At 54.5% G+C, this 24475-nt stretch overlaps 1 protein-coding gene across 5 annotated transcripts in view; it reads right to left on the bottom strand.

The window, feature by feature from the left end:
* Positions 1-7635: 7635 nt before the first annotated feature.
* Positions 7636-24475, bottom strand: part of MAPKAPK3 (MAPK activated protein kinase 3) — a 44441-nt gene continuing 27601 nt past the window's right edge. For 4 of the 5 annotated variants that reach the window (XM_029241899.1, XM_029241896.1, XM_029241900.1 and 1 more), the window contains 9 exons: positions 16409-16548; positions 15185-15249; positions 14644-14723; positions 12778-12901; positions 11500-11575; positions 11047-11171; positions 10512-10597; positions 10160-10240; positions 8005-9453 (listed from right to left, as the gene is read on the bottom strand). In XM_029241899.1, the coding sequence (XP_029097732.1) occupies positions 9301-9453; positions 10160-10240; positions 10512-10597; positions 11047-11171; positions 11500-11575; positions 12778-12901; positions 14644-14723; positions 15185-15249; positions 16409-16548 (930 nt within the window). In that variant the 3' untranslated portion in view covers positions 8005-9300. Of the gene's footprint in view, positions 9454-10159; positions 10241-10511; positions 10598-11046; positions 11172-11499; positions 11576-12777; positions 12902-14643; positions 14724-15184; positions 15250-16408; positions 16549-24475 lie in introns of all 5 variants that reach the window. The other variant, XM_029241897.1, reaches the window with a different exon arrangement.

Below are 24475 nucleotides of genomic sequence, written 5' to 3'. Positions count from 1 at the left end.
CAGGGCGCTTATGCCCCACCCCCACCCCGCGTCTTTGCCCATCCCCAGCCACACCCTGCATCCCCAGCCCACAGAGGCCGCAAGACCCCTCCCAGGGCCATGCCGTGCCCTCTTGGCTCTGACCTTCCAGAAGTCCCATCGAGTCCCAAGACCAAGCAAAGCCCCGACTCTCCTCTCATGACCTCCACAGCCCTGATTCTGTGACGACATCCTGGTCTTCACCCAGAAGAAGAGAAGGAGCCAGAGAGAGAAGTCACATCTCCAGCCAGAGAGCGGGGATTCCAGATCAAATGGGCCATGGCTCCCAACATTTCCACAGCTGCAGCCCCTCCCCATCCTCAGGGCACAGCTGGGAAATCCTTTGTGTGTGTCCAGCCTTCAGGCAGCCCCAGTCCAGGCAGAAGGGGGAACAGCAGCAGCCAGCCAGGAGCCAGAGGTCTCAGACTCGAAGCCCCCTGGGCTCCAGCAGACCTGCACAGGGCAGAGATGGGGCCTGAAAGCCCCACCCTTCACGCCTCCAGGCTCTCTATGCACTGGAAGCACTAACACTCCCCTCACCCAAAGGCCTCTGCAAAGGAAACTCAAGGAAGCCTAATTAAGAGCCATGGAGGCCCCAGGCACAGTCACTGATAAAGTCCTATTTAGGAACAAGCAAAAATGGAAAACAGCTCTGCAGCAGGTGAGAGCCACGAAGACCTGAGAGGGAACTCTGAGGCCAGGGAAGCTAGCAGACAGGGCAGCTTCATGTGGGGGGCAGACAGTTAGGCTGAGAGCCTGGCTTGTGAGCCTCTATTTACTCATAAAACGGGAGTTAAATGCAGTAAGGCACTTTCCAGCTCTGACCTTCCCAGGTTCTATCTATTCATCCATTCCAGCTCTCAAAGCCATGTCAGAACCACACCTGTGTTGATTTTCACTGCTTCAGGATCCACTCCCATCTTTGGAGGGCTGGGTTTGGCCGGTCCAGGAAGTCACACACACAGAGGGGAGAAAGCGCAGAGGCCCAAGAGTTACCACTTTTCCCTCGAGGTAATTGTACTCTGAAGAGGAGACATCAGAAGCCCTGAAGCTGGAACCCGCAAGCTCTTCTAGGCCCCTCCAGTCCTGATGCCCTCCTCCTCTACCCCCAAATTTAGGGCCATCTCCAGGGAGCTTTCATTTGTTCACAGCTCCATTACTATACTAACCTTGTATGACCTTGGGCAAATCAGCTGACCTCTGACCACCTTCATTCTGGAGGGCAGAACCTGGGTACCTGTCTTTCTCCCAAACCTCTTCCCATCTACTGCATCTTTGCCTACTCCAGGCACCCCTCCCAGCTTCAGGTGGGCAGGATTTATTCCGCAGAATTAGCTCTCTGAGAAAACCCACCTGACCATCAGAATAACAGAAGAAAGAAAACCTTCCGGGTCAGGCCCACTCATCCCTTGGCAGTGCTCCCAACCCAGGCCCCTGGCCTGTATGACTCATGTGCTGGAGAGAGGAGGGCCTTGTCTCCTGCTGACTGAGATTATATTATAGTACATAGTCATTGCCGAGAATCTCTGCACACCCCACACCCTAGGATCTCCCACCCGAGCACTCACATAATTCCAATAAGCTTGAACCCCATTTATAGGAGCTCACCAAGAGGAATTGATCCCCTCTCTCCTGGGCCCAGAGGGCAGAGCCCTAGCTCTATAGAATCTATCTCCAGAGGTGAGTTATATTTTATTGCATCTTCTCTGTGTGGAAATAGACACAGCTACTGGCTTTGCTGATGTTAACAGCTCCAGCAAGCTTTGCATCCACAGTTTAGTGAGTTCAATTTATCATCAACGATTAGATATTAAAGCCATATCAGGGGAGTCAAGGGCCACGTAAGGGTTGATTCACATCTGGCCAAGCTGCCCTGAGCCCTAGGTTGGACCCTGTTCTGGGTGGTCAGTGGCAGAGCATATAGAAAGGCACTCCAAAAAGCCCAATTTCCTGGGGCCCCATAAGGCAGTCCACATACTCACGTCTGTCTGAGAGAGGCTGGAGCAGCACTCTCCAGGCATATTGCACTCATTTTTGCTCCTCAGATACTTGAAGGTCTTTTCAGCCCCAGGGCCTTTGCACTTGCTATTCCCTCCATCTGGGACACCCTTCTCTTGTTCTTCTTACAGCAACTTCTTCTGGTCATTCTTCCTCAGCTGAATTCCCCTTCTCGGAAACCTTCCCTGACCTTCCTGTCCGTGTCTGTCACCCCACTTTGGCTATGGACTCTGTCATTAAAGAAGTTCTGTCTGCTTAGGTTGCCCCAGCCAATGGTCCAGGGAGGCTTACCCATAGAAGACACTCTAGGTCAGCCCATCCCCTCATCTGGCTGGCGTGGTGACCAGCCCTGTGCCCCACATTCCCTGGATACCTTCACGACCCTGTGCGGAGTAGTTCTTCGGACCTGCCTTGGCTGCCTCCTCTGCCTCACTGTCTCCCCAGCAGCCCTGGCCAGCCCTGCTGCACAGCCCACTAGACCCTGGCCTGAAAGGGACGTTCAGAAAGAGAGGTCCCCAGGGCAGGTGGGCAGCTCACTCAGACAGGGGCCCTGACTGCAGCTTTTCCCGGGAAGACAGCCTCCTTTCTGAAGGCTTTCAGCCTCCACTCAATACTTCCCCATACACCATCAAACCCTACAGTCTTTTGTGTGAAGCGACATTTTCTAGGACCTATGATATGCTGAGAGCTCTTCAGGGCATCGTGCCTTACCTTTCACAGTCTCATGATCCAGGGGGCAGGTGTCACTGTCCACATGTTCTAATGAGGAGATGGGCTCAGAGGAGTTAAGGGAGTTGTCCATGGTCACAGAGCAGAGCTGGAAGGGGCCCCAGGCTGTGTGACCCAGCTCAACTTCCATCTCAGCCACAGGGAAATGCCTTGACCTTAAACCATGCTGAGAGGTGCCTGGCACTCCCTACTCAGGTCTGGAGGCCAGAGAGCATGGGAGCCCCCTACCAAGGGCCCTTCCTCTGGCAGCCAGGGACATAGAATATCAGGGAAGGGTCATGCAGGGTTGGGATTCTTTGGGCAGGGAGAGCATTTCTGTTCGGGAGGGGATCTTAGAGCCCCATGCTCCTGGATTCAGACCCCCTGCCCTGCCACTCACCACATGGAGGAACCTGGGCAATTTATCCCCATGCTACTCAAGCCTCAGTGACTTCATCTGTGAGATGGGCATAATCCCTGCTTAGAAAGCTATTGGAAGGACAGAAAAGTGAAGGAGGTCACATATGAGACATCCTGGCACACTCTAGATGCTCAAAACATGGGCTCCAGTGTGTAACTGGAGCAGGCCAGACCCAGAGCTGGGTAGCCCAGCCCCTCACTCACTGGGCCTTTGGTGGGGAGACATGGCCCATGAGTCGAGGTCCCATCAACTGGAAGTGAGGCTGCACTAGGGAGGTTCACCACACTGGGGGGGCTACTCCAGAGGGCAGCTGAAGGGCCTACCTTGCTCTACACAGAGGATCTCTTCCAGGCCCAATGGTGGATTGGCTTGCTGGTCTCTCTGGCTTGATGTGAACACAGCTGAAGGCTGGGAGTGGGTCTGGGGGCATAATCTACTTTATCCACACAGCCGCTGCATCAGGGGCAGGTATTTGGGGATGAGGCAGGCTCCCCAGTGCCTCCCCAATACCTCCTCATCCCCATCACCTCCTCTTTGTCCCAACTTTCTCTCAAATCCCCACCAGAAAGAGGAAAACAACCCTGCCTAAGAGAGCCACGATCACCCCATCATCTCTGCTCTCCTTATTAGCACTTGTTGCAGCCCATCAGACCATGCAGGTGGCTCTTCTCTGCCTGTCCGCATGAAGTCTGGACCCTTTGAGGACAGTGGGAGAAAGGACAATCTTGAAGCCATTTTTTCATATCAGAGCCCAGCCATGGACCCCAGCAAGTACTTAGTCATGCTGAGTCTCGGTTTCCCATCTGTAAAATGGGATCATACTGCACGATTTGAGATAAATGTTAAGCGTCTAGTTCAATGGTCCATAAACTTTTTTAAAGCACATAAACTCTTGTTCAAATTAAATCTCAGGAGAAAATCCAGTACACAAAATAGCTCTGTTGGAAGCAGAGGTCACATCCTGAGGGTCCAGGGAGTCCAGTGTGAAAAGATCCAACTCTGGAGCCACCTGAAAAGGCCATACCAGCAAGAGGAGGTTGATAGTTTGACAAACCAGCATCAAGAGCCGGGTGTATCTCTAGGGGAGGCAGATGTGGATATGGGGAGGAGGGAATGCATCCTCCACACATGAGATTGGCCTGGGAGCACTAAGAGAGAGAAGCTGCCACCAGGTACCCACTGTCTCACCCCTAAAGTCCCCACCCTGACTACCTACAGGAGATGGGATGAAGAAATGAGCGACCTCCTGCCTCTCACCGGTTAAACAGACTTGTTCTCCATTCTTCACATCCCATTCCTGCCTCCTCGCCTTGCCTCCCCCATACCTGTCAGCTGGAATGCGCTTTTCCCAAATCTTTGTCTATCCAAATTTGCCCTTCAAATTCACGTGTCACCACCTCTTGGAAGCCCTCTATGATTGTCCCCAGCCACAAGTAGCATCCCTTCCTCTGACCTCCTCCAGCTAAGAGTCTGAGGGCTCAGTTTCTCCATCTGTGAGATGGGACTGTGAGGACTAAGTGAGATGATCCAGGTAAAGCCCCCACATAGTCCTGGCGTACAATAGGCACTCAGTAAATGGCAGCTGTTCATTATGATGTTGTGGTCTCCCCCTCCACCTAGGCAGAACCACAGCTGCCTCAGGGTCTGACACACAGTAGGCATCTACTGAATACTCACCAGGTGACCAGCAGGTGGCCCCACACCCCAACTAACCTGTCCTATCCAGCTCCTCTGAATCCCAGGAAACTGGTTCCCTTGAGACACTGGTTGCCTTCTCCTGGTCAGGGGAAACAGAGAGAGGGCAGAACTGGCAGAGTCCTGGTAGTGTCTGGTAGCAGACACTTGCGTTGCATTGGTGACCAAGGTTTTGTGGCTTGGCCACCCCTCCCCTCTTCCACTGCAGTCCTGCCCCACCCTTGTGAGAATTACTCCCATTTAAGAAGTAAGAAAACTGAGGCCCAGCAAAGTGCATTACCTGCCTGAGACTATAGAGCATTCTCATAATCCACCAACTAGTGGCAGCATGTCTTCCAAGGGTGCAGGGAGGATCTGGCCCGGATTAATAAATGTCTCATTTTACTGATAGGGAACCTTAAAAGGTGAAATAGCTTTGCCCAAGGCTTCATGTAAACCAGAGCTGAGATCTCCTGGCTCCAAACTAAATAAGCCCACCCCACTCCACACACAGGGTGGGAGGTGGGCTTCCCAGATCCTTCCTTGCCTGCTGGCCTCAATTCCAAGGGGTGAACATGCTGGCTGTCCAGAGGGACAAAGGGGAGAATTTTATCCTGCTGGGTTTGGGGGCAGCTGTAAGAACCCACTAGGGATTCAAAGGCTCAGCCCAAGACAGCCAGGTTCGGAGACAGCTACCCGGGACCTGTGCCCCCTCCCCACGCCTGCCAGAGAGAGAGAGAGAGTTTCAAGCAGCCCTGGAAGCATCGAGACCCCTGCAGAGGTCGCGGCAAGCTGCATTTGGAGGCTCAATTCCGACGCTGCAGTGGAGGGGCTGAATCGAGGGCGCAGAGGGGCTGGTGTGGAATAGCAATGAGCCAGGCCGCTGAAAGCCGGCCAGCACCAGGTTTGTAAGACAGAGAACGCTGCTGTCGGCTGGGTCAGGGGGAGCATCACTGGGAAGAAACGTCTCTCTCTCTCTCTCTCTCTCTCTCTCTCTCTCTCTCTCTCTCACACACACACACACACACACACACACACACGCACGCACACACATGTGAATACACTTCTTATGGATTCTTTATTGAAAGCACCTCGGGAAACCACATGAAGCCCGGGCAAATGCATGTATCTGAATAGGACGATGTGAACATGTGGCCCCTTGGTTTCTTAGCTCACCTGATACCAGCTAATTGTCAGGATTTGCTCCCATTTCACAGACAGCCACATTGAGGCCCAAAGAGTGTGATCTGGCCAGGCATCCAGCCTCCCAACCCTGGCTTGTGAGAGTTGTACCTGATGCCAGAGATCAGGGGGCCAGGCCCTGGGCTAGGTGTCGCTGGGCCAGCCTCCTCAGGGACTCTTGGAAGTGGCCACACAGATATGGGAGATCCACGGGCAATCCTTCCCTCCTCTCCTCTGCTAATTACCTCTGCTGCACCCCTCCCCACCTAGTCATAGGAAGGGCATGCCCCCACCAACAGCAATGGGCCAAGTATGGCCAATAAGAAACCTGGGAACGGCATGCAGACAGCTGAGCAGATGCCTCCCTGCTAGGACTACTGAAGCTCTGGTCTTGCATGTGGAGAAGGCAGTACAGAAGGAAGATCAAGGCCAGCCCCCGAGAGAAGCACAGACAGGCAAAGTTGAGGGGCGCACAGAGTCCCTCTGTCCCTAAGGCCCTGGTCCTGCGATTCTGCCTTCAGCCTTGCAACCTACCAGGCACCCTCCCCAGCCACTGGGACATAAATTACCTCTTTGGCTTAAACTGCACAATGACACCTCCTTCGCAAGCCACGTCTTTCCTTCATAGAAAATATCAAGTCCATGATTCAACATGTATTTGTGTGATATTTTGTCCTTCTCCCTCATGTGTGTAAACTCCCCGAGGTGAGACTCTATCCTCAGCTTCCACTGCTGCCTTCCTTGCACCCAGCACAGGGTCTCCGGGAGTGGGCACTAAGTAGCCAAGTGAAGGAGTCCGTCTGCACCTCTGCAGCTTTGTGACTAGACAGACTTTACCTGCCTCTGCAGCTGGCTAGCGTTTCACTGGGCAGAGTACATGACAAGGGTTGGTCTGAACCACAGGCTCTGTGAGGCCCCCAGAATTCATTTGGGGACCTCAGGGGTCCTTCAGAAGGGCGGGCCACCCCTTCAAGGATGAAGCCCAGGGCTGGAACCAAGGTCCAGGAAGCCCATATGATGCTGTTCTGGAGAGCAGGTCCTTGGGAGTGAGAGCCCATGGGTGGAGAAAGCCTGATTTTCTGGGTGGAAAGTCCCAGAGGTAGATTGGGGGCTGGGCTGCTTTTCCCTTGAGCAATTTCAGGTACTTCTCTCCTTCCTGACAGCTAAGGATGCTGGGGTGGCAAATGGGTGCTGGACACGAGCCATGCACCAGGCATCCCACTAAGTACTTTACACATCATCTGTCCGATCCCCCAGATGTCTCCCCAGAGTGGACATCATCAACCCCAATACACAGGTGAGGAAATCAAGGCGGGAAGGCGGGGAGACTTGTCCAAGGTCACCAGGCTAGGAAGCAGCACTCAGCTCAGGTGGCTTGCCTGTCCCCGCCTTCTAACATCTCCCGCCCTCCCCGACACCCTGAGGGGAAGGGAGGTGGGGGGAGGAGTGCTGCAGGTGTCAGATGAGCTCTTGGGAAATGGAGAGGACAGCAGCTGGGGGAATATGTCAGTCAGGGTCCCCCTCGAGGCTGCCCGCAAGGGCTCCCGAGGCCTGAGGATGCTCCGTCGCTGGAGTAGTCAAAAGGGTCTCCAGCGTCCCGCCCCCTCCCCTCCCCGACATCCTCGCTGCCAAATGAAATCTGGCAGCTTCTGAAAATAGCTCAGCGCTGCAGCAGGCGCTCTGCCCGCCCTTCAGCAGGCTGGCACACAGCTGGGGGTGGCCACTGTGGGCAGACGCTGGCACACACCAAGCCGGGGGTGGGTGTCACACACGTAGCGCACCGGGCAGCACAGAGCTGGGGGCACGGGGCAGCTGCCATCCCTTAGCTCCCATGACCTTCCCATGCCTGCTGAGGCCAGGGTGGACCTGGAGTCAGTCTGGCATGTTTACCAGGCCTGAGGCACCCTGTCCAGCAGCAGTGAAATCACTAGTAGGTGTGAGGACATGCCCTTAGGCCACTTTTGTCCACTCATATAGACAAAGAGAAACTCAGAAACAAGGGGAAAATGTCAAAATGTTGTTTACTAATATCTGGATGTAAAACCCAGCCGTGTTTTACAAAAAGTGTGACCACCCTATTTGACGTGGTCTAGGATTTCCCTACCCGTGAGAGAAGCGTAAGGAACCAGCACACAGGCCGGGGGTCAGGCACTTGCCAGGCCCGTATCAGGCGTTCAGCACCCTGAGGCTGCCTGGGCAGTGTGGGGCTGGGTGAGCCTGGACCAGCAAGGAAGGGGCACTCTCTGCTCTGACTCTGCCAAAGCCAGGACCAGACCCTCTAAGCGTCACACAGCAGCCCTCCGCTGCCTCGGGTCTGACCCGGAGGATAGAAAGAGACCCCTGATTAACGGGGAGCCCTTGGCCCTGCCCCAAGCTCCCCACTCTCGCAAAAGTGCACCAAGAGACAACCCCTGGCCATCAATCAAGACAGAGTAGAGGATGAACAGTTAAGGAAAGGCTTTCCTGCCTGGGATCTGGTGAGCAGGTAGGGGCAGGGTAACTGTTTTAGCTTTTGTCACAGTGACATTTCCAAAGTAAAAAAAAAGGGTTAAAAATACCTCCCACTCGCAGTGAGACGAGAGGCTACTCTTTGAGTGGGGGGTAGTAACAGGATGCTGGGCCCATGGACTCTGTGCAAGGAGAACTCCAAGGACCCTGTGGGATGGGGCTGCAGCAAGACAGGGCTGGACCACCCAGAGAGCCAGGCAGACTGACCCTGCAGCCTCAGGGAGACCAAAGAGGGGTGAGCCTGAGAGAGGCATGCAGCGTGAGGGAGAGCAGCCTCCCCAAGAAGGCACGCAGACCCTCGTTTGCCCCTCTCCCTCCCTTGCTCACTCACTCAGCATTCAGAGACAGCAACTCTGTCCCTGGTCACCATGACAACCAGTGGCCGGATGCCTTTCCCAAGGCCAGGCCCATCTGCCCACCCTCCAGGGAGCTCTTTCCACAGAAGAAGGGACGCCCAGCCACAATTCCCAGTGGCCTAGAAGTCTAAGGCCATGCCCAGGGCAGGACAAAGTCACAGTTCATTCAGGCCACTCTGGTCAAAGGCACTGCAGCTGCAGCAGATGGCTCCCTAGCCCCCAGGTTTTGGCCCTTGTCTAGGGCCCGAACCTGGGCTGGAATTCTGAAGGATCAGGGTCACGTCCCCCCATCCTGAAGTTCCAAGTGACAAATTAAAACATAACAAAAATAATCCTTTTGTTAAAAACCATGAGCCTGGGTCCTCTGGGTCAGGGCCTCAGGCCCCTCCATTGTGTCCTCCAGGCTGAGGCCCAGCTTCCCCACAGCCGCATGAGCTACTGATTGTTGCAGCCCTGAGAGGCCGAGGAGCTGCCTGCCTGCTTCTTCCTCCGCTTGTTGAGGAGCCGGTTGTTAGAGGTCTGCAGGTCCTTGATCTTCACCTGGTCATAGTCCACCCGCATGGTTGCCAGGGCACTGGTCATTTCCTCCTGCGGACAGATGTGGGGGGAGGGCAGGTACACTGACCTCAAGAGACATCACCTCCTGCCTGAGTAGCCCCTTAATAATATCAGTGATGGCAGTGACCATCTATGCTGCCCGAGAGCCCCCTGTGTAGCCAGCACTGGGCCCATCCCTTTGCCTCATATGAGCTTCACTCTAGTCCATTGTGGTAGACACTGAGCTTATCCAAAAAGGCACAGAAAGTATAGTGACTCCCTGGGACCATACCAAGGATAAGTAGGACAGGGACTTGGACCAATGTCACCTGCTCAGAACCACAAGGCCTGCAGGGGACGCCGTCTTGCTGTGCACCCAGGGCACCAGCGCCTGAAGACTGTGCCCTGGTTGCCCCAGGCTCTGAGCTGCTGCCCCATAGGCTCAAATCTGGCCTCCCCTAAGTCTAAAAGCAGGCTGACCACCCTCCCAAATGTTGCAAATCATAGGAGGGATTATGGCCAAAGCTTGTTCGGTTTGACCCCAAAGCCCCCCTTCACCGAGGGCGTGAGCCAGGAGCACCACCCTGAACGGGGTAGCGCAGCCCAGTGCTCCAAGTGCCACGGTCAGACCACGGCTGCAGTCACTGACATAAGGCGAGAGGGGACCGAAGACCCAGGTTCTGGGTGGTCACCACCGTGGAGTCCCTTTTTCCAAAACCCTGCTACTTGCAGGGAGGCTGAGGGAGAGTCCACCCACCTTGACTTCATCCCAGTGGTCTTTGTCCTCCTGCAGCACTCGGGCTGTGTGGAGTGGAGTCTGTGGCACCACCATCGATTGCTGGAAGGAGCCCCAGGCCCGTGGATCAGACCCTGCGGGCACTCGGGACAACACTGGCTGCCCCACCCCACCCCCTTTCTTCCAGTCTCAGATGGGGAAACGGAGACTCAGGGAGGTGAAGGAGCCTGACATGAGTGGTGGCAAAGGCAGGTTATAGGTGGGGCACTACCACACATCTGTGGCCCACGGCAGGGACTCCGGAGCCATCACTCTTCTGGGAGCCCTGCTCAAGCTCATCACCCTGCCCACCATAGAACGAGGTGGCACTCACGTTGATCCAGGGATGGTTCATGAATTGTGTGATGGTCAGCCTCTCTGTGGGGTCTGTCTTCAGCAGGAGGCGGATCAGCTGCTTGGCTAGTGATGAGAGGGGAGTGGTGAGGCTGCGAAGTTCCTCAGAGCCAGTCCCCCCCTCCCAGAGACCATCAGCTCTGCACACGCTCCCAAATTCCTAACCCACAGAAACAGTGAGCTAATAACCGTTCCTTGTTTTAAGGCATTAAGTGTTCGGGGTAATTTGTTAGGCAGCAATAGATAATTGATATGAGGCAGACTTGTTTGTGGTCTCCAAAGGGAAAATATGAACAGGAGTTAGAGGAAGTTTTGAGGAGGCAGGTTTTGAGCCCATTTGGCTCAAATATAGAAACTGAGGTTCAAAAAGGTTAGGTGACTTGCCTAGGACCACAAAGCTGGGATGTTGGGGAAGCTAGGATCTGAATACAGGTCGGTTTGACACCAAAGTGTTCTCTTCCAGAAGGAAGGCTTATGGGGTCCAGTGGAGCAAGATGGGGCAGAGATTCACTCACCATCCTCAGAGACCTCTGACCACTCAGGATTGGGGAAGCCATACTGGCCCAGGCGGATCCTCCTCTTCATCCCCGGGGAGATGGCCTGGCCCGTGTTGGAGTAGAAGGGTGGGAAGCCGCATAGGCTAGGGGAGGGCAGAGGTCGTTCGGCACAGGTGTGGGGGAAGCGCCAGGGTGGACCCATTCTCCTCCCCCAAGACCCTGACTGGGGAGACAGGCAGCCAGACACCAAGGCAATAATACCAGCCCTCAGAACTCTGGTGTTCATCCCAGGACCACCATCTGCCCTTGGCATGGGGAGGCCTTCAGGGAGCCTGAAGAAGAGGTGTCCCATGACCAGAAGGGAAGGGCAGCCTCCTTGAAGAGTGACCTGCTCAAGCCCCTCACCAAGGATGGCGGGGGCAGAAGTGGTTCTGAGGGTACACGGGGTTGCAGGAGATGGATGGTACTCACAGGATGTACATGATGACGCCCAGGGACCACATATCACATGACTTGTCATACTTCTCTGGACCCAGGACCTCAGGAGCTACCAGGGCAGAGAGCACAGGAGGGGCCTCAGTCCCAAGGGTCCTCAAGCCCAGGCAGGAGCCTAAATCCTGGACAAGGTGGAGAGCAGGTGCCCAAGCTGGGGGATGGGGCAGAGCAGATTGGTGTCTGGCACCTTCTGGGAAGGCGGCATGTGTGTGAAGTTGCGGGAGGAAAAGCAGCTCCCAGATAAAATAATCCCAATTTAGACTGGGCTGTAAGAAATGATAGCCTCCTAGCTACTTTGGGCCATCTCAGTCTTGGTGTGGGAGGAGAGGGAGAGGAGGGCAGTCTGGGGTTTGATGGGGTCCTGGCGTAGGTGAGAGGGCCTCAGCCCACCAGCTGCCCTGTGTCCCTTGCCTCCTGAATGTACAGCCGAGGTCATGGGTAAGGAGGGGCCACAGCCAGGGCTCTGGGTTCCACTGTCAGCCTGACTACCATCCCATGGGGCCTTGGTCTTCCCATCTGTTCAATGAGATGGGTAGGCCGGAAGATTTCTAAGTCAAAATACTGCAAAACATGTTCTGGTAAAACAGAGTGCCATTCCAGCTGTCTCAGGGGGCTTCCCACCCCTTAAACAGCTCTTGGAAGGCTTATCCTGAAGGAGAAGAGCTCTCTGTAAAACGAGTCATCACCCCACTCTCTGGGAAGGGGCACTTTCAGCAGGGGCTTCTCCAGATCAGGGGGCTGCCCGCTCACAGAGGAGCAGGGAGCTTTTCCAGGAAGCGTGGGTATGTGTACAACCCCGGGTTCCATCCATGCCCTCACCTAAGGGACCCTCTCCCACAAGGCAGGTGGCTGGTACCCTGCATCCCTCTAATGTGGGAGGAAATGCCTGCCCACTTTCTGAATATGACTCCCAGGAAGATAAAAACCAGAGAAAAACAACCGCAGTTGGGCTCCATCCCAAGCTGATGGCAGCCTTTTATCACGTATATATTTAGAGCCGCTGTGATGTCATTCAGCTCACAGGCCACAGCCAGAATTTTCCTGGATCTATTTTCAAAAGCAGAAGCTGAAGTTTGGGAGAATATTTTTGCAACCTCCAGCCCCCCCAGTCACCGCCTCCTCGCAGACAGAATCCTCCCCTCCCTCCTCACTGGGCTTTAACCCTTTGGCTTCTGCACCCCACTGGCTGCCCCATACCACAGCAGGGTGAGGCGGGTGTGGTAAAGAGGTACAAACCATATCCCAAGGACTCACCCACATAATAGGGAGTGTAGCAGGGAGTCTGCAGGGCATTTTGGGTGGTCTCCTTGGCAAAGCCAAAGTCAGTGAGCTTGAGTACCCCATCTTTCTCCTTGGACGTGTAGAGCAGGTTTTCAGGCTGGGCCAGGAAGAGAAAACATTAGTCTGGAGTTAGGCACCAGGTGGGGGCAGAATCTTCCCTCATCCAGATTGATGCAGGAGGAGCCAGGTCCATCTCACTAAAAAGACCTGGGTCTTGGCAACCAACAACATGGGCCAAATATGGAGGAGACTAATGTGGCTGAGAGGTGACACCTCATCTCACAGAGGGGAAACTGAGGCAGTTGTTCAACCAAGGCTGCAGATAACCGAGTGCCACAGAGAGCCCAGGGGCAGGAAATTCTGAGCTTGAGTTGGTGATGCTGCCTTGAGATGCCAAAATGAGGGTTCCGGGGGAAGGTGGGCTGCAAGCGAGCCAGTGCTGCCAAGCACACAGCCTGTACCCAGCCCAGAATGAGCCTGCAGGACAGCCCCCCTGAGGTTGCTCCGGGAGCTAAGACCCCAGGAGCTGCACAGAGGCCATCTTTCCTGGTTGCAGAGCACAGAGAGTCTGAGGGATGAAGGCAGTGGGGAATCTGCATGGAGGAGGCAGCCCTGAAGCTGGTTTTTAATGAATGTGTAGGACCTAGGCCCATGGAGAGGAGCGGCAGAGCTGGGGTAGAAGGATGGGTGTTAGATGGAGTTCCAGTTTGGAGCCAGTGAAAGCTATTTCTCAGGTCCTGTTTGAGATGATGCAACCTTGGACTGGGATTAAAAACAGGGAAGCAGTTTTGGTCTATACAAAGGAATCTTCTCCGCAGAAGGCTTTTCTCCGATTGGGAGAAAAAAAGGAAGCCAGGGCCAAAATAAAGCAATGGTTTATTTTGCAAAATAAAGCAAAGGTGAGACTGTTGCGGCTCCCCGTGTATCCAAAATCAAAGAATAACTGTATGGGTTGGCAGTAGTCAGCCAGAGGAAGAACCTGATGCAGCAGCTGGGCCCTCAGGTCTCCTCTGCCCAGTCTTAGGAGGACTCTAAGTGTGGGCCTGAGGGCCCAGGAGTTGCAGATTCTACTCTGATGGTGGCTGGCACATGCAAGTGTGTGCATGTGTGTATGTAAGGCTGCCTCGGTTTGCATTTCATCCATCTGATCTTGATCACCTGTAAGAGTCAGTCCTCCCTGGATAGGAAGTTTGGAGAGAACATCTCTCAAGCCCATCCACTGGAAGGGCAAGCAGGTCCAGCAACTGGGATTACCTCTGCTCCTTCATCCAGTGCCCAGCACATGGCTTCTTTCCCCTAAAATGTTGACATTAGAGGGCTCCACCTATGGAAACTATGGCTGTTACTTCACAGAAGCCCCAACATTGTAAGGCAGCCCCTTCCTGAGGCCTGGCATATTGTCACCACAAAATCCTTGCTGAATGAACAAATGAATGCATGAATCCCAGTGCAGCAACTGCACAGCCTTGAGCAAGACAATCTCTCTCTGAGCCTCGGTTTCATCTGTCAAATGGGTAATGGCACCCATCTCACAGGGCTGGGTGAGGATTCAATGAGATGCTTATCAGGACTACTGGCTTGAAGTAGGCATTCAATTATTCTTATGGCTATTGGGATTATACAGTGTTTGAAGGAAACAAGGAGACCCATCTGGCTAGAGCAGAATGAATATGCTGGAACCATGGGAGAAAAGGCTGAGAAGAGCAGTCTTGGCCAGGGGGAAGAGGCCTTGAATGCCAACCAAGGAACGTGGCCTCCATCTAGTGGATGCTGGGACCATTGAGGGTTGTGGATGGTACTCTTTTCCCGGGTCTCCGAACCTGGATCCTGGAGCCTCACCTTGACATCTCGGTGGGCAACGTTCCAGCTGTGCAGAAACTGGATAGCGGTGCCAATATCCCGCATGATCTGTGCAGCTTCTGCAGACAGAGACAGAGGAGAGGGTCACTGATGTCAGTCAAGGGTCAGGCAGCCTAGGGGGCCCCACCCATCATCCCTCCTGGGAAAGCACAAGGTGGTGCACTCCTCCCACCCAGGGCCCCCATCCCATACCCACATCCTGGTCACCCTAGTTTCCTTTGGGGATGCCCTCATCTCATTTGGGGCTCTTTCAGCGGGCCTGGGCTACCTCTCCCCAGCTCAACTGTTGGTTGGCACCAAGAGGCATGGAGTCCTCCATCCCAAGGCCATGGAGAGCCCATCTCTGGCAAAGTGTCACAGACTCACAGAACCCCTTGGGAGATAAACACTCTGTCCCACCCTCTCTTATTCAGCTGGGGAAACTGAGGCACAGAGAGGAGCAGGGCCTTGCCCAGCATCACACAGAAACTCTGTGTGAGCCATCTCAGCCCAAATCCCCAGTGCAGCTGCACGTACACACCTCTCTCAGTGAAAGCTTGGTCACCACGCTCCTGAATCCTGCTGAACAACTCACCGCCTTCCATGCTATTAGAGAAAGTGGGCAGGGAGGTGGAGAATCAGGCATCAACCTGCCCCCACCCCGAGTCATGGGCTCAGGCCTCCAGCCCTGCTGCTCTTCTCCTGGGGAACGGTCACCTTCAGCCTCCCTGTGCCTTGCATGGTGGGCTGTTGGCTTGGGTGGGTTGAACTCAACTCTTAGAACTAGGGGAGGATCTTAACCAGGGAGCACCTGTGTTCCCAGGGGCACTGACCCTACCTGGCAGCCCCACCCTCATCCAGGTTTCCCCAAGTGAGGAAGGAGATGTCAGTTATCATCATCATGGCCACTGTTTTCTGAGCACCTACTGTGTGCTGCGCCCTGGGCAAACCCTTTGTGTGCACTGCTGTGTAATCCTGGGCTGGTCCCTTCATCTCTCAGTGCCTCACCTTCCTCTTCTGTAAAACAGGGATTATAGCACCAACCTCACAGAGTTGTGAAGATTGATTCAGCAATACACATAGAGCACTTAGAATGAACAGGGTGAATGCTACATCAAGATCTCCCTCCACATTTTACATGGGAGTTACAGCGATTCAGAGAGGTTAGCAGTTGCCCAAGGTCACACAGCTAGTGGGTGGCAGAGCCAGGATCTGAACCCCAAATCTGACTCAAGAGCTGCTACACTGTGGGGTGAGGGGGAACTTTAAAGGCAGACAGGGAGGAGCTGGAGGCCAAGACACAGGGCCCAGGGTCTGAGGAAGGTTAGGGTTGAGCCACAGTGCTCATGGGAGAAGCCCAGGGTGGAGAAAGCCGCTGGCTCCTGGATCTAGGCCCTGATCACCCAGCACCTGGTGGGGCCGTGGGAGCACCAATCCAGGTGGGAAGGAGAAAGCTGAGGGGACAGTGTACTTCCCACTCTTCCCCATATCTCTCCCCCACCCACTACATTCAGCTCTTCCAGCCCCTCCTCACAGAGTGGAAATCATACCCAGGGAGGCCACATTAGAGCCCCTGTGGATTCCTTCCCACCCTTGCAGGAAGGCCCTTGTGGCCAGCTGCGCAGGTCCGCGACCCTTCAGAGGCTGGGGGGGGGGGCCTCCCGGAGATGCTATCTGAAGAACAGAGACAGCCCCTAAAGAATGGCGGGAGCCTGGGGGCCACAGGGGTACTAATGAGGCGCTGAAGCAGGGTGGGCCAGCATACCATTCCATGACGATGAGGAGACAGCGTTTGCTGTGATGCATGTTCTCATACACATCCAGGATGCGCACAATGTGGGGGCCGCCTGAGGCTTTCCAGTGGTGGTCCACCTCCTGCCGGGCCTTGGGGCTGTCATACAGGAGCTGAGGGCAGGTAGGCACAGAAAGTTGTCAAGCCTAAAATCCACTTCCCCAGGAGCCACCCAGTAGTGCCACTGCCCTCACTTTGCAGACAAGGACACGTAATCTCAGAGAGGCCTGTGACCTGCCTAAGGTCCCCCAGCTTATGAAGGGCAAAATGAGGATTCACATCCAGGTTTTCCTGATTGGTGGTCCAATGAGCCTCTGGACTTGATTGAGGGTCAGCTTCAAGCAGCTTAGCTGGTAGCTCAGGAAGCCCTGAAAAGTAGCTGAAAGCTTGGAAGGACTCAGAGGCCAGAGAAGCCCCTGCCTCCCTTCTTGGGGACAGCAATTGAGGTGGAAATTGAGTGGACTTCATAGTCAAATCATGCATCACCTGTGAGACCCCAGGCCAGGAGCCACACATCGCCAGAGCCTCATTTTTACAGTGAGATGGCATGAGGGTTTGTGGACCAGAGGTAGAGGTTGGCAGCAAGGAGGACCCTGCTCGAGGGAAGTGACCGCCTGGCGGGGTGAGGTCTGGGCTTGGAGCTAAATTCCTCCAATGACTCACTGTGACCTCAAGCTAACATTCACAGCTCCAAGCCACAGCCCACAACTCTGTAAAATGGAGTAATAATAGTCATCCCCACAGGATACATCACATCAAGGCAGGCAGCACGTGGGTGGGCATCACGATCCTTGTTCAGGTTAATTCAGCCCTGGGCTGTGGCTGTCAACCTTAGAGCCAATCACCAGAAATGAGCAAGACCCTGAAGTGGTCATGCGCAGAGGAGGTGCAGGGGGTGGAGACGTCAGCCTGCAGGGTGAGGTGGCCCAGAATGGGGAGAGCAGGGACAAGCCATCCCCCGGGTAAGGCTGCTCACATTTGCTTCCTGGCTGAACAGGGCTGAAGACCAGGGCTGGAACCCAAGATAGGCTCAGACCAGCTCCATCTTGCTCAGTACCCGCCGGACCCTGGGCCACCCTGGGCCTTTCTTTCTTCTTCTGCAGGATGGTTTCCCCTCTGCCAGGGCATGTGTGGGCAGGCTCTGGGACCAAGCTCTCTAGGCAAAGATCAACTGGGGCAGAAACGAATCCCTGCATCTGCTTGCCCCTTGGTCTCTGGAGCTTGACCCTAGTGTGGGGTGCAAGGAGCTGGGCAAGCCCCTCCACCAGCTCCAGGGTTCCTTCTCCACTAACCAGTCCAGAATGGGGGTGTGCATGGAGACGGCTGCAGGCAGACACTCCCAGCCTGGAAACCATGGATCCCTTGCTCGTGCTGCCTTTGCCTCCTCTGTTCTGCCCACACAGCTCCCATGTACCGGCTTCTTACTTAACAGCACTGTGGGTAGAGGCTTGGTCACCCCCACTCACCACATCAGCTCCCCCCACCACACTGTGTCCTGAGGTGACTCAAGCCACGGGCACCTCAGGCTTTAGCCACAGGACCAAAGATGCACCATCCTCCCTGCCTGCTCTGTCCTCTCTGCCCCCCTTCTCTGCTTGGCCTCCTAACACTTCTCCCTGCCTCCTGCCACCTCCTCCCTAGCCCACCTGACCATGTCCTGCCAGGGCCCCCAGGCAGGCTCCTGGACCCTCTCCTCACTCTGCCCTGCTTCTGGTACCCGACCCCGATATCAGGGTCCTCTCTCTTCTCTCCTAAAATCCCAAGCTCACAGCTGAAATGCTTTCGGTGGGGTCCTCAGCCCTACCTCTTTCTCTCTGTTCCTTCACTGCCTATCCCCACCCCCTAGCGCTCTGTATAAAGGCCACCTCCTCGCCTGGCATCCAGAGCTCGTCTTCCTCTCTCAGCTCATTTCCTGCTACCCTGGCCCCAGAGCACTTGATTCTGGTCAGAGTGATGTATGTTCTGATCCCAAATAGGCCTCATTCTCTGCCTACGCCAGGTGCACTCTTGCTCCATCTCCTCTACTGGGCTAACGCCCTTTTTCTGAGGAAGGTTCTGGTGTCAGTTCAGACGTCTCCTCCTCTGGAAAGTGCTCCCAGCACCTCCCTCAGTGGTTTTTGCCTCTGTACCTCCACCAGGCTGGAAGCAGCTTGAAGGTACAGACAGGTCGGGATTACCTGGGAGTCCCTGGCTGGGGTCTGGCAGAAAACACTGGGCTCCTGAACAAACAAAGGATGGGATGATGGGCATGGGGCTGGAAGGAGACAGGGGTGTGAAAGGGAAGGGAGGAGGACGATGGATGGCCTGAGCTTGCACCTTGTGCTTTGCTGAGGAGGAGAAGCAGGTGGAGCTGTCCTGAGCTGGAGCCTCTCAATGCCTCCCACCCTACTCAGTCCATATTTAGGATCCCATTTACCACATGGATTAAAATAGTCCTTCTCTGAGTGCCAAGGCTCTGAGAACAGGCACAGGGGTGGGGAGAGAACTGCCCCTAGAAAACACAATAAATGCCTCCAGGTCTCTCTAAAGGGGAGATTACAGAGCCCTGCACCTGGGCCCACCCAGGGCCAGCTGCCAAGAAATCTCCAGCGCTGTCTCTCTTGATCTCTCAGGGTGACCTTGAGTGCAGCCCCAAACCTCTTAGAGGTTCAGTGTTCTCATCTTTCTTCCCCCTTGCCACAGTCTTCTCCTCTCCTAGGAGTACCCCCAAAGACACCTCCTCTCAGAAGCCCTCCCTGACAACCTGTCTAAAGAGGACCTCGAGGGTCCTTATTCTCCCCTCATCCTTTATTTTACTTTCTTTCTATATATGCTTGTTTATTGAGGTACACTTTACATACACAGATCTCAAGAGTCCAGTTCAATGAATTTTGACAGTTGCATACACCCTGTGACCCACACCCCCATCAAGACAGAAAATGTTGCCAGCTCCCCAGAAAGCTCCCGCATCATCACCCTTTTTTCCTCCCTCCTGTGCATCACTTGCTCACGACCTACAATTAACTTGTTCCTTTGATAACTCTTTAAACAAACACACACATATAGATGTTACACTTTCAGTATGCCTGGCTCTGTTCCGAGCACTTGATAAACATTAGGAGGAAGGGACTTTATTACCACCATTCTTTAGCTGAGGAACTGAGGCACAGCGAGGTGAAATAACCGGCCCCAGATCATGCAACTGTTTCCCCAGTCAGGCTGGCATTGTGCTGCCTCTGGCCTCAGACTGTGGACCCCCAAGGGCAGGGCCAGTCTGCCTGGTCACCTCTGGGTCCCAGCACTGGCAAAGAGCACTGGCTCAGATAATATCTGTAGATTTCATGAACAAATCTATAAAGTGGGGATAAAGGGAAGAAACCCTCACAACCCATCATGAGGAGAGAACAAGATTAAATTGAGGACCCAGGAAGGCTCAACAAATGAAAGACATGACAACCTGGACAGACTTCCTCCCCACTGTACCTAACCTACCCTCTCTGGTGAACTTTACCTCCTCTTCCAAGGAGCCCATCCTGACTCCTCCAGCCCACAAGGCCATTGCTACAAGTTGGCTTCATTCATGCAAGTATATGAGGCTTCACTATCCTTCACGAAAGGTGTCCCCCAGCAAGAGCCCCATCTTCCCAGGCATGGGAATGAGCACAGGGCTAAGAGACAGGAGCCCCAGGTTCTACTCTTATTCTCAGTGTGACCTGGGGCTGGTCCTTTGCCTCTCTGTGTCTGTTTCCCTTGTGTTAAGATGCAGGGCTTGGGCTAGACTGGGGGGGATGGGAACCACAGGGAGGACCCCTGGTCAGGGGCTCCTTGCAAAGTGGGGTCAGTGGTCCCACTCCCACAGCACTGTCCCCATGGAGCAGCCTCTGGTCTCCACTGACCCCATATTCAAATGCCTGAAGCTGCTGGGGGCCACCCGGTGTCTTGGTCCCCAGCCACAGCTGGGAAGAAAAGAAGATGGGGTGGCCTTCTAACAATGCAACACACCTTTACCCCATCCTCACTCCCATCCTACATCCCCTGAGCCCCCCAGGGGTCCACCAAAGCTGGAGGGTCTGTGATGGCTCCTGGACAGCTCCATAGCTCCAGCTAGTGCCCAGCAGGCTCCCTTATACGCCTGTGAGATGGAACCCTGGCTTCCTCCTAAGGGAGGGCTCCCAGCTCTCCTTGAGTTGTGGGCCCCCACTGAAGTTACACAAGCATCGAATTTGAGACCATATTTCTTTGATCAAATGACAATGCTGTAGCCTCAGTCTTTGATTACGTGGTTTCCACCTCTCCCTTCTCCCCTCACTCTCCTTTGCCAAATTCTCTCACCTACCCCCAGAGCCCGTAGCCAGACAGCCGAGACCCCTACCAACCCCACCAGACAGTGGACCCCAGCAAAGGTTGAGGGCAGAGGGGCCCACGCCCCTCCAGCTCTCCAGGTGGAATGGGAGCCTCAGAACTGGCCAGGCCTCCTCCCTACCTCCACGCTGTGTCCCTTTCCACCCAAGCACAGGGTTTACATGTAGGTGGAGGAACTCTTGAGTTCGGGAGCTGAGAAAACAACAGCATCATTTGACTGTTTGGAAAACAATTTACAGTTTACAAAACACTCTTTTCCCTTATCTCATGGGAATGCTGGTGCCACCCTGTGAGGCAAGCAGGGCGGGACCATCAGCCCCAATTTATAGAGTGAGGAAAAAGAGGCTCTGGAGGATGAAGTCATTGCCCTGGGGTCACCAGGATGGAGTAAGGTAAGGCTGGACAGCGAGGAGAACAGGACTCCTGAGAGAGCATCCAGACAACCCCTCCCTGAGCGGAAATGAGAGGAGGGGGTGGCCCCGAGTCAGAGAGGCACTGGCCAAAACTACTACTTGCAAGACTTGGGAAACTTGTTCTGAAATAAATGTGTGCATAGGTGCATGGGTGTGTGCACGAGCAGGGATGTGAGTAGGTGTGTGTATGTGTGCATGGAAACATGGGTAAATGTACACATGAGTACATGCACATAAGGGGTGTGTGCATGGGTGTGTACGGGTGTATGTGGTATGGGGCTGGGGAATGTGTGTCAGTGTGTGGGCCATGGTATGTTTGTGTCTACAGACTCTGTGATGTTGATTTTGATCCCTTCAGAGAATAAGGCCCATCCATCTGTCCATTTATTTGTGCAATATTTTCTATTTCTCTGAAGTGCCTAGCAGAGAACTGGGCACAGAGAGGTGCCCAAGAAAGACTAGGGGTCTTGGGCTTCCCTTGTGGCACAGTGGTTGAGAGTCCGCCTGCCGATGCATGGGACACGGGTTCATACCCCGGTCCACAGGCCGCAGAGCGGCTGGGCCCATGAGCCATGGCTGCTGAGCCTGTGCGTCCGGAGCCTGTGCTCCGCAACGGGAGAGGCCACAACAGTGAGAGGCCCGCGTACTGCAAAAAAAAAAAAAAAAAGACTGGGGGTCTTGCTGCTACAACTCAACCTGTGACAGCCTTGTCTGGGCAGGTGACCAAGCCTAGACCCTCTGCTCAGACCTCCTCTCCCACTGAGGCCCCATCTCCACTGCAGGAGCCATCACCGCACATTGCCCAGAGCTGTAAAAGTACTCTGTCTGCCTTCCTAGAGCATCAAACAGAGCTGGGATGTCTGCAGTGACTCTGTAAGACACAGCCTTGGGACCAGCCCCCAACACCCTTCTTCACCCTTCTTCCCAGGCCCACATGCCCACCCACACAGCCAGCGTCCACATCCAGCTCACCCCAGGATGGGCTCTTTTCAAGTAAAAGCGTTCACAGTACCTGTCTCTCTCTCTCACACACACACACACACACACACACACACACACACACACACACACACGAGGCCCCAAGGCCCCGGGCTGGACAAGCAGCCTCTCCCAATCCATCCCAACCTCCACACTCCCAGCCAATGAACCTGCAGCCCAGGCCAAACTGCTGTGGCCTGTGCCGGAACACCCACTCCTTCCAGGGGAAGACAGCTGGTTTATAATCTCTCCCATCAGTGAGGCAGCAGCAAATTAAAAAATATGAACTCTGGATTTCATGACAGCCCACAGCCCAAGAGACATTATTAACCCTACAGCAAAGGGAACCTCATGGAGGCCAGGGATCCACTTCCTCTCACTGCTCTGTGGGCCACTAAAGTCCCATTATTTCCACTTTCTTGGGATTCCAGCTTGGTTTGATGCCAGAGGATAGGGAGGAGAGAGGCAGGAAGGACTGCTGTGTCCCCCAACACCTTCTCTCCCACACTGGGGGTCTCACCCCAGCCTCAGGCAAGGGCAGGCTGGAACATTCAGGAGCTGCATCTCCGGGCTGTCGATTACACCACAGTTACACACGCTCAGCGCCAAACACTCAGGCAGTGGAACTGAACAGAATATTATGGGAAAATCTAGGTTTGCGACTCATTTTTTTCACTGTGGAGAACCCCAATTCTCTACAGAGGGAGGTTATAGATGAGAAAAAGCACTTTGAATTTACTAAACTCCCTCCTTGTTAAGAGTTTTTCAACTCAGCCATATCTGAGGTCCCTTCTGGCTCCCAGTTCTGTAATTATTTGGGATTATTTTCCCATGGGAACATATCTCTAATTTTATGAGAGACATCGCTGGAAGAGCAGGATTCATTTTACAGCCAGCTGTTGAGACCACCCTGCCTTGTGCTGTTAGCAGCAGGTGGTTATTAATACTCTGCACCCTTGCCCCTGGCCAGCTAGTGGGACCCCTGCTGGCTGCTTTGCCTACTTAGAGCAGAGGCCATAGCCTCGGGATGGGGTGGTAGAGACTGACCTCAAGTTCAGGGTTTGAAGCAGGAGTTTCCTTTTTAAGGCCTCAGTATCTTCCTTATAAACCCAGACTCATCCCCCCCGTCACTGACTTCACCCTCTCCCTCCCCACAAGGGCACCAGTGCTATTTGGAGAGTTGCTGGTCATGTCAAATCTAACTTTTTAGCCCTGATTTCAAACTAGAGCCTCAGACATGTGCCATTATTCTCTCATGCACTAATTTCCCCAGCTTTTGTAGCTCATTAAGAGAGCTAACGGACCGATTTTGCAGCTATGGATTAGTTGGCCCCATGCCAGATCAGACCTCGCTTCGTTAAGTTCTGGCCATATCCTGTCCTCTGTCTCACCCTGTCTGTTCACTTCTCCTCCTCAGCAGCTTAAGTTCCAGGGAGGTCGGCTCACATGATCTACTGACCCCAAATGCCCAGGCCCCAGCTGAACGCCTAAGGACTGACGGAGTCAGGACAGGGTTAGCACACCCTTCATAACAACTGTCCCTCCCTGGTGTTTGGCCAGTGCTGTGTTGGCCACAGTGCTTGGTCACAGATATCGCCTCATTCAGTACTCATCACATCCTGAGGAGAACCAGCATCACCCTTTTCCTGTGGGGAGCCTGTGACTCTGAGAGGTTAAGTGACTTGCTCAAAGTCACATAGCTTGGTAGGGAGAGTCAAAACTTGGATCCAGACCTGTTGGCTTCTAGGCAGTGAGGGCGATGCAGGCGGCTGCTTTGTTCCTTTCATGTGTGGACCTTGGCCCCACAGCCCTGGGGCTAGACCAGGCTCTGCCCCTTGGCGGTCATTACAACGGTGGTGGATGTTCACAGAGTCGCTGCCATCTGCCAGGCATGTTACACACCTGTTAGCTCTTGCCCTTCAAAAAGGACATTACTGGGGCTTCCCTGGTGGCGCAGTGGTTGAGAGTCCGCCTGCCGATGCAGGGGACACAGGTTCGTGCCCCGGTCCGGGGAGATCCCACTTGCCGCGGAGCGGCTGGGCCCGTGAGCCATGGCCGCTGAGCCTGTACGTCCAGAGCCTGTGCTCCGCAACGGGAGAGGCCACAACAGTGAGAGGCCCGCGTACCGCAAAAAAAAAAAAAAAAAAAGGGCATTACTGACCATCACTTTCAGCTTAGGAGACTGAGACTCAAGGATATTCTATAGCTTCTCTGGGTCACATGGTTCACACATAGCCACCTCCGAGTCCAGGAGTCCTTTGGACACCAGGATTCAACCCTCATGCCCAGGGAGGACTGCACATTTTAC

The sequence above is a fragment of the Monodon monoceros genome, unplaced genomic scaffold, assembly GCF_005190385.1.
Source record: "Monodon monoceros isolate NGI ecotype Baffin Bay Population unplaced genomic scaffold, NGI_Narwhal_1 Super_Scaffold_3, whole genome shotgun sequence".
NCBI lineage: Eukaryota > Metazoa > Chordata > Mammalia > Artiodactyla > Monodontidae > Monodon > Monodon monoceros.
This window is presented reverse-complemented; position numbering and strand designations above follow the sequence as displayed.